The 13,557-nt window shown below is 39.0% G+C and overlaps 2 protein-coding genes across 2 annotated transcripts; both read right to left on the bottom strand.

Moving 5' to 3' along the window:
- Positions 1–836: 836 nt before the first annotated feature.
- CLUP02_06817 (uncharacterized protein) lies at positions 837–1,280 on the bottom strand (the record flags this gene model as incomplete). Its single annotated transcript, XM_049285814.1, has 1 exon — positions 837–1,280. One exon carries the CDS (start codon positions 1,278–1,280, stop codon positions 837–839), a length of 444 nt encoding a protein of 147 aa, XP_049142957.1.
- Positions 1,281–10,442: 9,162 nt separating this feature from the next.
- CLUP02_06816 (uncharacterized protein) lies at positions 10,443–13,226 on the bottom strand (the record flags this gene model as incomplete). The annotated part of the gene is made up of 3 exons (XM_049285813.1): positions 10,443–10,454; positions 10,796–10,933; positions 11,052–13,226. 3 exons carry the CDS (start codon positions 13,224–13,226, stop codon positions 10,443–10,445), a joined length of 2,325 nt encoding a protein of 774 aa, XP_049142956.1.
- Between the last annotated feature and the right edge of the window lie 331 nt (positions 13,227–13,557).

Genomic DNA, 13,557 nt, shown 5'->3' with positions numbered 1-13,557 from the left:
ATATGGTAATTACATGCTACCTACTGTTTAGTCTTACAGACGCCCGAGCTCTTATGAATCTCTCACGATCCTGACTGTCATGCCTGTCAGCGGCAATATCTTTCCAATCGGAATATTCGAACTTTGAGAAATTCAAAAAAGTTTGATGATCAATCGAGGATGCATTGCATCATCACGGCTGGCAGAGGATTCGTGATTGACATCCGCTAGGTAGTCGATGGATAGCTACCTGAGTGGCGGAGATCGAAGTTTCGAGAGTAAGTCGTCATCCTAAAAGCTACTAGTCCTGAAAACTATGTTGAAATTACATCCGATTGCAAAGCCAATCCGCTTGATCTTCGCCATGTTTTTTAAGCTCCAAGTGCAACTCTGCTCGGTCTCGCTTTTGTAAATCAGGCCCGTGACGTTGGAAAGTAGCATCTCATCGAGCACAGAATGGCGTCTGGACATGCCTGCGCGGAGTGATAATACTTTACGGCAGGCTATTAGAGGATATCGAAAGGCAATCTGATGAGAGATTGGAGACGGATGGATTGATGCCATTTTGCCAACAAGTCCCTGTGCTTCCTTAGTCATAACGCCCTGTATGACGCCGACACCAAGTTGCCCGAGTCGAGTAAACGGGTGCGTGGTGACCGGAGTCGTGCTGCGGTTGTGGGCAGTCTTGTAAATGGAGTTCGGCAAGACTTCACAGCGAAACACCAACATGACATCCTCCTGTAATATACTCGTATCAATAGAGGGGGGGTTTTTGTTCTCATTTTTTTGTTATCACGGGTCCTCTGAGGCGGATGTTTACACTCGGTGTATGGCCAGACAAGAGGAGGAATCAATTTCTAGTACACGTAAACGCAAGGCGAAAACTTCTCGACACATTTCCAACAGACTTGCTGGGGGCAGACGATGACACTCTCAAACCTGAAGTCACCCCGCTGGATACCCTGCGATAGAAAAGATATGCAGGCGAGCCGTGCTACCCAATTCCCGTGTGCTCTGATCACCACGTTCCCCGAGTTGCAATTCCTCAGCTCATCCCAGGATTCAATCGACGTAAGATGCGCTCCGTAGAGCCCATTTATGTCGTGGGTGCAGGACGGCTGCGGGCGAAGCTTGCTCACGCGCTCGTTACGGAGCGCGCGGACGACGTCGACGTCGCCGACCCAAGAGCCAGCCTCACGAATGGAGACAACGGACTCCATTTTCATGACTTGCGTATCCTGTAGACCCCCGGATATTGGCTCCTCAAGAGACCTCTCCCAGTTGGTGAAGGATAGGTGCATTGACGTCGAGCCAAACGCGTTTTCGGGGCGGCCGTTGAAGATGTTCTGGTTGATTAAGTCGACCCACCCCCTTTTGGCCACCCCATCAAAACATGGTATCAAAACATCGCCACTAACTATACTTAATTAATTAACTATCTTTTATTACCACAATAATATAGTTATTATTCTCCCTAGGTAATTCGACCCCTGCGAGTCGACTAGGACTAACTAGACGGTCGCTAGAGTCCTCTTAAGCTCTTTATATATCTTAGATATTCGCAAACTTAGTATTTAGGTCTATTAGTATACTCTTTTTTTTCTGCGGCTTTAATTAGTTAACTTTGGCTTTTAGAACTCGAATATAGTACTAAGATACTACTAGATAGTAGGCCTACTCGCTAAATGCCTTTTTTACCTTTCTAAATAGTAGTCGTTAAGTATTATAGTCTAGACTAAGCTCTATAAATAACTTTAACTAATCGCAGAGCTCGCTAGCCTTCCTAAATATTAACTAGTTAATAATAGACGCCGCTAATGCCTAGTTAATAGCTTTTCTAATATTACTAATCACTTGCCTAGTATTTACGGTCTTTTTAGTTAGTATAACTAGGTTAGGTAGGACTATTAGATTAGTAAGTAGTCTGGCTATGTTAGGGGGATATAGTCTAGTTACTTTCTACCTACTTCGTATATTTAACGACGTTAGACTAGCTAAACGAGCTTTTTAGTAATAGCTTAAGAAGTACCGCTTTCTAATAATAGTAGAATTATCTACTATGTCCTCCTTACTAAGCTCCTTCCTATACTTAGACTTAATAGGTCTAAAAATAGCTATATCTAACGGCTAGAGGATATAGGAAGTGTGTAGTAGTAAGAATAGTAAGTAGACGTTATTTTTATAGCATTCTATCACGAGTTATAGCACGTAGCAATGGGCATACGGAGTATAGTAAAAGTAGCTTAACTATCAAAGTAGAAATAGATAAAAAGAGAAGGTCTATATACACGATATCTAAGATAGATACGTAATTTAGCACGTAACGGGCACTTTATAAGGTGCGATTACTATCCTTATTACGTAACACACCCCCCAATTACTATTGCTAGGGAGCTATTGTGCCTAAGATAGAATCTCTAAATACCCTTATAAAGGCCTAATTTAGTTAAATATAAATAAGAGAAAATTAAGCACAAGGGATACGCGTCTTTTAAGCCGCGTTTATTATAAATATATCCTTTTGTCTAAAGTAAATAGAATCCTAACCCGGAATAGTACGTATTTTACTACTTTTAGTATATAAATTACTAAGGGCGAGGCTACCTAGCCGCCTTATATATATCTAAATTCTCGCGGCGTCGCTTAGCTATTATTTCTTTTTTTTTTTTAACCTTTTATAGTTATTATAAGTACCCCCGTCTACTGCGCGCGCGCGCCTGCGCCGTCGAATCGTTTACTAATTTTATTTTAAATATAAATATCTAATATATCTAGAAATAATAATAAGTTTTGCGTAATTTTTATAATACCTCTTATATACGTATTATACGGTTTATTAAGAGTTTAAATAGGTAATAATACTAACGAGCCCCTTTAGGTCGTTCCCCCCCCCCCCCCGTAACCTCTTACCCGCTTATTAAGGCCTGGCTACTAAGCTCTCTCTCCTTAGTTAGGAAGATATTAAAGTTATTAATTAAGACGCTAAGGACTTTATTAAGTTCGAGGCTCTTTTTAGTGGCCGTAATAAGGGCGATAATAAAATAAATAGTAATAATAAGAGCTCTAATAGGCTTTTACCTATCCCCCCCTCGGAGTTTAAAAATAAAAATAAGACTAGTTTAGATAATAAGCCCTCTAAGAAGGGTATATCGTATACTTATTATTTTAAGAGTTTATATTTAATATTATTTTAGGGTTTAAAAAACGCAAGGCTAGCTCTTTTTAAAAAAGTAATAAGAAGTAAAAAAGAACGCCGAGAGGCTAAGGCACCCCTGTAATAAGTATAGTTCTCTTTACTATTCTAGGCCTATTTAACGTATACTTAGTCCCTAAAAAGCTTAAAAAAGAGGCTCTTAAGGAACGGGAGATCTAGTACCTACCCTATTTTAAAATAGCCCTCTAGTATACTAATACTAAGGATAGTAGTCGTTATTTTATAAGAAGTAGTAGCCGGTATGCGCGCTATTTTAATAGCTATTTAGCTAAAGGGTATATTAATATACCGGTCGTTTTATAGCCGATAGCCTAGGCCCTTACCGAGGCTATTATAAATAGCGCTCCCTCTTTCGTAAATATATTATCCTTTTTTATCGTTAAGAAGCGCACTTCTAACTATAGTTTTAGTAAGATATTACTAAGCTCTATAGTATCGTCTATTAAATATATAATAACTAGAGGATATATAAGAACTATATTAGTTTCTATATAGAAGACTTCTTTAACGCGCGCCCCCGGTCCTCTTTTATACTTATCGTAGTCGTTTATAACTAACCTCCTATTACGCTACCCGCTTTTATACCCTAAGTCGTTAACTTAATAGTTATTTTAGTTCTTATACCCCCTACTACCCCCGCTACTCCTAGCTTTATAAACTTCGAGGTATATAAAATACGTTTTTTAGCGCGCGTATTAACCCTCTTTTTTAGTAACGCTATACTCTTAGTAATCGCGTACTTTATAAACTAAGAGTTTAAATAGTAAGCGCAAGCCTAGGTCTTATTTTTATATACGTATACCTTATAGGGCAAAGTTATTTTATTTATTTTAGGCCTCTAGGCCGCACTCTAAGTTCCGTCTATTATTTACTTTCGGGTATTAAGTTTTTTTAAGCGTGGCCTAAATTAATCATTTTTAACTATTTTAGCTATTTATAATAGCTTTTTACGTATCGTAGAGGTTAAGAAGTATACGGAAATGTTCGAACTTAGCTCGTAAAATGTTTTTAATAAGTCTATTTATTAGTATGTTTTTTATTAATATATAAGTAACCTCGAAGCTACCTCTAGCGTACTCTTATCTTAGCTATATATTCTATATATTAATATAGCAAAGTTAAGTAACTATTCTTTCTCTTTCCCCTACGATAAGTCGAATCGTTTACTAATTATCGTAGTTAACTAACTATACTTCTCTTAGGTTAAGGGTAATGTCCTTAAAAAGGCGCTTTAGAGCTATGGTCTCTTTTGCGGTTTCCTTAAGGTAAAGAAGCTTAGCTTCGGTAGTTAACGTCGTAACCGTCGCTTAGCGTACTAATTTTTATTAAATTAGGCTACTAAAAAGGAATATTATATATCCCTAAGATAATCGTCGTATTACCTCGTTATTTACGAAGCTAGTATCTCTAGCTAGAAGTAATAATTATATACTTAGTATACTACCGTAGTAGAGCGTAAGATATCTCGTTATATAGAGATATTAGATATAGTAATTAATTACTTTAATATAAGTTACGCTTAGGTTAGTTAGGAACCGTAATAATTACGAGTAAGTAAAGGCGACGTCTAGTCTAATTATAATAGCTATATAAAGCATACTCCCGACCTTCTCTTAGTAGCTCTTTATTTCCTCTTTTATTACCTACCCCTCGTTTAGTTTAAACTCTTCTTAAGGAAGAGGGGTAGCTAGATATAATAAATCTATAAGGTCGAAGCGCTTAGTAACTCGCTCGATATATACGTCGTAAATAAGGTAAACCTTATAAGTAGTACGGTTTCGTAAAATCCGCACTCTAAGGAAGTAATTAATCGGTCTATTCTCCTTAAGGTTAATATATTCTTTTATACCGTCGACGATCCCCTAAGCTGCTTTTTAGTCGTCTCGATAGTATAGAATAATAAAGTTATCGACGTAGAATATTAGTATTACTTTCCTATTTGCGGTTTAGTAAATATAGATCTCTTCGTAGCTATATATTATGTTTATACTATGGAGTATAGAGGTAAAAGTTTAGAACTAAAGAATTAGTAAGTCTTAGAGGCTATATAGAGCGCGTTAGAGTTTACTTACTTTATTAATAACCTTATATCCCTTTAGGAGTTTAATAATTACTAGCTTCTCGCTCTTAAGAGGTGCGTTAAGAAATGCGTTAATAGTATTATACTAGTCTGCCTTAAGGTCGAATTAGGTAGCTATTACTATTATAAGCCTAAAGGCCTTTATAACGAGCGTCGAAGCGTACGTATTTTATAAGGGGTTAAGTAGTTATATATCCCCCCTTATATATATACGTACTTTTACCTTACTAACCTCGTTATTAACGTCGTGCTTATAAGTATATACCTACTTTAATAAAAGTGGGATCCCTTATTTAGAATTACGGTCGACCTCTTCTTATATACTAATATCCCTTAGCTTTTTTATTTTTACGTCTATAGTATCCCTAAGCAACTTCTATAGTTATAGTAAGAGATATTTAATATCGCTAAACTTCTTTAGTAGGCTCTAGAAGTTAACTTTAATAAGTCGTAGTTTCTAAACTCCTCCGGAGCGCTCTAAGTAGGTCCTATAAACTACTCTTTTTACTATTTAATAGAGTATTATATATCCTATATTACTTTCCTCTATAGCTTTTTACTAATTAGGTATAAAAGTAAAGAAAAAGCAGTCCTAGAGACGGTTATAGTAATTACCGTTTCTTATATTTAAATATAAGAGCGTCGCGAAAATGCTACTATCGGAGCGTTATAGAGGTCTGCGGGCCCGGTTTAAACGTCTAGGACCTAATAGAGCTTTATTTAGTACTCGATAAGGCGGTTTTTATAAGCTCTATTCTTATATAATAATAGAGGTTTATTATAAGGGTTCCTTACTAACGTCGACTTTAGCGTTAAGAATTACTTTCTCGTAATCGGTACCTTATTTACTACGTACTTTAGCGTTTTACTAAGAGCTGTTAGGAATTAAAGGCTTAAGAACCTCCGTAGTATATATAAGCGCTTATAGGGAGGACTATAGACTACGCAGAGCTATTTATAACTTAGTTATTATATCCCCTTCTTTACTCCTACCCCCGAGCTCGCGCAAGGGGGTTATCTTAGGGGTTAATAATAATAATAAGACTATATTAGCCTCTTTAGCCTTATTTACTATACCCTAGAGTACGTCTATCGGTTACTTAGCGTCCTAAATAGTTAAAAATCTAATAATAATACTATCCTCGACTATAGAGTTATCTTAAGTATTAGTATTTCTAAAGTCTAGATCTACTTCCCTAAGTGCTCGAATTAACTTATCGTTAGTATTAAAGAGTTCTTATATCTTTTAGATTATTAGATTTACTTACTCGCCCATAATAGCTTATTCCTCGTATACGGGATTATAAAAGACTTCTTTATTAAACTTAATATTCTTCGTAATAAATACCTACTCGAGCGCGGGCACTTAGACTTTATATAGGTTGTGCGTTTTTAATATATATCTAACTAAGTATCCTATATACCCGTAGGGAAGCATTTTAAACTCTTTTTAATATATACCCCTCTTACGATCCTTATAAAAAGGGTATGCTCGGTAGCTATATACGTAAAGGCTACTAAGATACGGGGTAATCGGTTTAGAATCCCGTACTTAGTAACCCGTTTATTACTAGCGTTAATACCGCTTTTACTAGTTAATTTTTATTATAATGGGCGAATTTCTTTTATTAGCCTCCCGTGGGGTAATATTATAGATAAAAATTACCGCTAGTACTATTTCGTCCTATAGATTCGTAAAGAGGTTCGTAAAAAGGCGTATTTTACGAGCTTTAGCGATTGCGAGTTAACTTACTCTTTTAGCGTTACTTACGGGTTCTTTTATATATAGAAGTAGAAGTTCTATTCCGATTCCTAGCTCGCTATACTATATTTTATATATGCGTCTAACGTTTATAACTAGGAGAGCGGTCTTATTATTACTTCTAAAAAAGTAGATTAGAGTCCCTTTTTAATAACGAATCGCTACCTCGAGGCTCTATAGTACGAAAAGTACTTCTTTTTCTATTTTTATCTTTAAAAAGAACCCCCTGAGCTACTTACTATATTTATTAGAAGCTATAAGTATATATTATCGTTTACTAAGAAATAGTTCGAAGTAGAAGAGATCTTAGTATATATAGTACTATGGCCGTGAGGCTCTTCTCGAGGGTAGTCCTCTTAAAACTACTATTTTAGTTTTAGATAATATATATACTTTATACTTAACTTATAATAGAGGTTTAATACGCATACCTTAAGTCTTATATAATAATTAATAAAGAGTATTAGGTCCGAGATAACCTATTCTAAAGTACTAAAGGAGCGCGCTATTAAACTTCTTATAAGTACGTTAATATAAGCGACAGAATTTTCTACGGCTAACTAGTAATATAATACTAGCTAGGCTCTATAGGACACGCTTAAGGTTTATAGAAAAAGGATAGGATTAGAGGAGCTTATATTCGAAGAAGACTAGATTGTTCTTTTAGATAAGCTACTTTTTAATAGTGCTCTTATAAAGCGTTCCCTATCGTAAAGTATAATCTAGACCGTAGTACTAGAGTGCGTTTTTATTTAGTAAAGTCTTTAAGACTATATTAATATAGAATCCCTCGACGTAAGCGACGTTCTAGAGCTTTAGATCGCAAGTTCCCTTTCCCTTAGGTCCGTCTAGGACGCCCTTTATAATATAAATACTACGTGCGGTAATAAGTAGTATAATAATTCTTAATTTAATATAGTCTTTATTGCCCGATAGTACGTAACTCTCGGGTTTAAGTAGGCTCTTATCGTTAACTAAATATATTACTCTATAGCTATTTATTACTATGCTCTAGGAAAGGGGGTGAGCGCTACTTATAGGGGTACTAAAGATTGCGTTTATTTCTAAGTCTTAACTCTTTATAAGTATAGCGACTACGTAGCCCTCGTCTTAGTTTATTAATAAGCTCGCTATAAGTTAGTTAGAGGATCCTTTTAGAAACCTAGGTTTCTTAGGGGTTCTATCGTTCCTTAGCTAACTAGCTTTCTTAAGCTTATTATAAAGTAATTTTTATTTATTTAATTTAATAGTAGCGAGGACTTCCTCTATATAGCTCTTTAGTATTCGTATTAATAACTTACTAGCGTTTCGGCCTATAAGTGCCTATTCTAATTTTCGGTATGCTATAGGGTGCTACGGGTGTGCGCAATTATAAGGGTATATAACGTTACCCTTATTATTTACGTCGTTAACTAAGTTAGAGCGTCTAGTAAAAGTAGAATAAGCCCCTCCTTAACTTAAAAGTCGTTTAGTATATACGTCCTAGGTTACTAAGCTAAATATATACGTAATTTCTTTAAAGGTCCTCGTGTGCGTTCTAAAGGCTATTAATTTACTAAAGGTCTTATATATACGTTAGCCCTATATAAGGTTAAGTCTAGACTTAACTATAACTAAGAAGTCGAGTACGGCGATCTCTTTATTAATTTCCGGAATATTGTACGTTTTAGCTCGGAGGTAAGCGGACTATTACTCCTTATACTAGCGTTAGGGGTTAATTCCGGTCCTCGCTTTATTAAGGGCTTATCGGTATTCCTCTCGAACTATATTCCTTATTACTAGTTCGGGGGGCACAAATTCCTATTTTAAATATCTAATAATTCGCTATATACTAAACTTAGCACCGTTCTCGGTAGCTTTTTAGAATACGTATTTATATAGTATAGTATTAACTAATTTTACTAACTACTAAGTAAGGACTTCAATATACGTATTAATAATATTACGTTCGTGAGCTATAAGTTACTCGTATTTAGCGTCGAGCTCTTATTATTTCTAAATACTCTCGAGCGTATAGATCCTCTTTATAGGTGCGGTATAGGGATAGATTTATTTACGTAAAATAAGTAATATAGCTAGCTTTATAAAAAGAAACCTAGCTTAGTTCTATAAGTTACTCGTGCTCGAGGAAGTCGAAAGGTTTGTACTAGGAGTTATATTTAGAAGCTATTAATAGAGGATTTCTTAGTTTCTTTAGTTATTTTCGAACGCCTTATAACGGGCTTAGTAAGCTCGTAGTTCTTTTTTATTATAGGTCGTAACTAATCGTCCGAATTCTAAGGGTAAAGTAAGCGCTATAGAGGGGTCGAGGAATACGTCGGAATCTAGAGCGTCTAAGTCGATGTATTTCTAGACCCTAACGCCCTTATTTATAGTGCGAAGTACGTTAAACTATTTAATCTAATTATCGTAGCTAATTAGTTTAGCTTAGGCTAAAGTAGGTATAAGTAAGTCGGTTATTTTAAAAAGATCGTAGGAATCGTATTAATAAGTACGTTATCGTAGTATAGGGTCTTAACTAAGAGCTAGGCTCATAACTATTACGAGTTATAGTACGTAGTAATAGGTATACGGAGTATAGTAAAAGTAGCTTAACTATTAAAGTGGAAATAGATAAAAGGAGAAGGTCTATATATACGATATCTGAGATAGATACGTAATTTAGCACGTAACGGGCACTTTATAAGGTGCGATTACTATCCCTATTACGTAACACATTCCTATATAAATTCTATCGTCGTATAACTCTTATAGCTATTTAGAACTAATAGTCGAGGCTCATTGAGTATACTAAGCCCCCTAAGGGGGGGGGTCTTAGTCTATAATAAGAACACTATTTTTAACTACTTAAGGGCAGTCTTATTAGTCGTCTAGTTATTATCTATTACTATGAACTCTTAACTAGTATAAGGGTTAAGTTTAAGTAGAAACCACTGCTACTATACCGACTTTCCCTTATATATAACTAGTAGTTTAATAGCTCGACTATTAGTAGAGATATACTTAATAATAAATACCTAAGTACGCGAACTAAGCTCTTTTTTTCGCACTACTATGGTCTCTGCCTTGCCTAAAACTAGGCTATTAAATCCTTTACCCTCTAGGATACTAATCTTATTTATATTATACTTATTAGCCTATTTAATATTACTAATCTTTAGTATATTAAGTAATCTAAACTATAACTTAATTATATTAGTAATAGCCCTATTTAAACGCCTCGAATCGATAGTACGACTTCTCTAAACCTTAATTAATAGGTTCCTCCTTAAAAAAGCGTCTATCTATCTCTTCCTAAGAGGATTTATATCCCCCTAGGATCTTAGAACTCGCTTAGCGAATTTTATAAGCTATTCGTAGGTTAATATAACGCCTAGATTATACTAAATACGAACCTACTAGGCTAGCTAGTCTTTTTGCTATAGAGGAAGCCTTTAGAGGTCTGCGAATACTATTACCCTCGTCTAATAACCTCTCTTATAGTTACGAAGAGTTAACCTTAGAACTCCGAACTTAATCAAGGCCCGATTAACTAAGAGACCTCTTCTAATAGCCTCAAGAGCCCGAACAACTTTATTTTTAGTATACGAGACTATTATATATCGATAAATAAGTATATAAAAAAGAATTGTATTTGGACGATTTTTATAATTATTATGGTAGTTTGAAAATCGTGGGTAGGGTTTTAATGCGGTGGCTGGGATGGAGAAATGGGGTGGCCAAAAGGGGGGGGTGGCCAAAAGGGGGTGGGTCGACTTACCTTCCAGGACGACTCGCTGACCTCCGACACCATCGGTTCCATGACGGAAGAGAACATAACGAAGCCCGGAAGGCCTATATTTCCCAAAACTCGTACGATGGCCTGCTCATCAGAAGCCTCAAACGGATCGCGGGTCAACTAAAATACATCAGCAACGTCGATTGAGACTCGAAACCTATGTTGACCGAGGTCGATACCCATGCTGTCGATGGAAAGTTTCGACGACGGTTTGTAGAAAGAAAAAGAATCATCTTACGTTCTCTGGGACAAATATAGAGTCTCCGAAAGAGACGCCACAAACGTTTTCCTCGATATCGGTCGGCCGCAGGTCGCATTCAGATATGAAATACGACAACACGCCAATAGATTTAGGAAGAGCTCCAGATATCCATTGGTACCCTCTATCGTCAGGTCGATGGTCGAAGTTGACGGCGACTTCCTTCGCCCATTTGGCTTCCGTGAGCGGCTTCGACAAAGTCTTGAGCCGGATCATCAGTCCCTCAAGCCTCCCTAGCACCCCAGAGTGGGCGACTGCCAAGAGACTCAAGGTGGACGACACTTTATCTTCGGGAATTTGGATGTCCGCCATTAGGTCATACTCGAGAGCCCAGAGCAGATCTTCCAGTTCTATTTGCGCCGGAGGCATGGCAGGTCTAGCTAGATCGCACGGCTGATAGAGAGCCGTCCCGTGTACGTTGCCGAACCACAGCGACATGGGGATGGGCGTGCCGTGTTGGTGGTTGTAAACATAACCGTCCTTGAAAGAGAACGGCGCCGGGCTCCGTTGTGTCGTCCGGTGATGGATCTCCTTGTCATTGTCCAATGTGTGATCCGCATTCCACCGATGATGGGACTGGGCACTGCTGCGCGAGGTTGCGCGGTTCCTAGTCGTGATGGAGCTTGGGAAGACGGACGCCCAGGAGGTCTTTGTTTGCGTGATGGCATACCGAATCACGCAGCTGGACGCCTGGGGATGTTGAGACAGGTACCGCGATGCTATGCGTCTTAGGAACATGATCCTGCTTTCATCGTCTTTAAGTCGATCTAGGAAGGTGTCCTCTTCCAGCAAACTAAAAAAAGGCCTCGTGGGGACATTTCGGAATTTGGCAGGCAGAAATTGCGGCCTGTTGATGCCGAGGTTCACAAAAGGCGTGGTGGTATTCATCTCTTCGATGTGAGCGTCGGCAGCTCTTCCAAGTAGTCTTAAACCGTGTAGGATGTGACGATCAACCAGTTTGCTTTGTTCACGGCTCTCCAGGTGCAGAACTAATTTGGAAAATATTCTGGCTGCGGAATCCATGTTGTCCCGTGAGAGGCCCCATATGTTGACAACACAGCCGAGCATGGCCAGCATCAGCTCATCGAATGATAAATGAGATCGATGGATACCTATCGCACTCTGAGTTTCCACTGGCCGACCATAGTACCGGAGATGTTTGAGTGACAGCGACCAGGTGACCCCTTGCGACGATGGTATCGCCGAAGGCCCGCAGCCTAATGTCAATATACCGCCGGGTTGGACCAACGGGTCTTGCATCGATACCTTGACAGATTTCGGTCCAAATATATGAATATCCGGATAGATGTGCCAGGCCGTGAGGCCAACGAGAGCCGCCCCATCGTGGACCTCCTGGGCGACGCCAGACACAAGCCTTTCCATTACCATCAATGCTCTACACCATGCTTGGGTCACACTCAGGTAGACCATCGAGGCCTTGCCCTGGTCTCTGCTGGTGGATAGCTCGATATTTTCGAGGATAATTCGGAGCTGGTCCTGCTCCTTAACCATAACCGAGTCGGCCGTCTGCAGCCAGGCTCTGGCGCTGGCGTCCCACTCGGCGAGCTGAGAGCGCTGTATCTGACGTTGTGCCGCTGCCGCCGCAAGCGAGAACGGCAAGGCGTCACCTCTTTCCAGCTGTTCGCTTATCATCCGTTGCCTCTCGGAGATGAGCTCGAACCAAATCGACACGGCTTCGGGTGCCGTCCACATCTTGGCGAGCATGCTAGCCAGCAGGTGGATGTGCAATGCGCCCCTGTCGGCCGCAGCAGGATCCGACGATGTGGCAGCAGCCCAGATGGATGTCGCGTCTACACCAGCGTACGACTCGAACATGGAATTAGCAAACTTGGTCGACTGTCTCTTGGTCGCCCTCGTTGAGATCTCCGACACCCGCTTCCCATAGGCGCTGATCAAATTGGGCGTTTCCGGGCAGACATCGTGGAATAAGGACGCCAGCCGGCGTGCTGTACAGTGTGAAGGTCCAAATTCTGCATTTTCCTTGCGTTTAGGAGAAAGGAGTGCACCGAGAGGTTGGTACTCTTTTGGAGCCTCATACTTGACAAGCGTGAAGTCGAAGTTAATGTTTGCGGCTGCAACGGTGACCTCGTTTGTGGCGCTGGCCAACGCAGCTTGGAGGCTTCCAACACTCATTCTTTTTCCCTTGAAAATATTCTGAGGAGTGTGTGTTGCTCAAGGTAAGGCAAAAGAGTCGATAAATTGCGACTACCTTACGAGTAGTTAGATGCAAAACAGTAACACATTACAAGCTCTAACTCTCATTTGGGGGCGTGTGATTCGATTACAGTCAAACTGTTGATATTGTATATCGAGGGTGATTAAGCGTCCGTTGAAGTTGTTGACCGATGATCAAGTAAGACCGTGTTGCTTCTGTGTAAGTTGAAAGTAAGAGATCGGAGAACGTCTCCGGGTTTATATAGGCCGAGATGGTGTCAGGTGTATATTTGGGGTCGCCTGACTTGGC

The sequence above is a fragment of the Colletotrichum lupini genome, chromosome 3 (assembly GCF_023278565.1).
Source record: "Colletotrichum lupini chromosome 3, complete sequence".
Lineage (NCBI taxonomy): Eukaryota > Fungi > Ascomycota > Sordariomycetes > Glomerellales > Glomerellaceae > Colletotrichum > Colletotrichum lupini.
The sequence above is the reverse complement of the archived record's forward strand: the minus strand, read 5'-3'. Positions and strand labels throughout refer to the sequence as shown.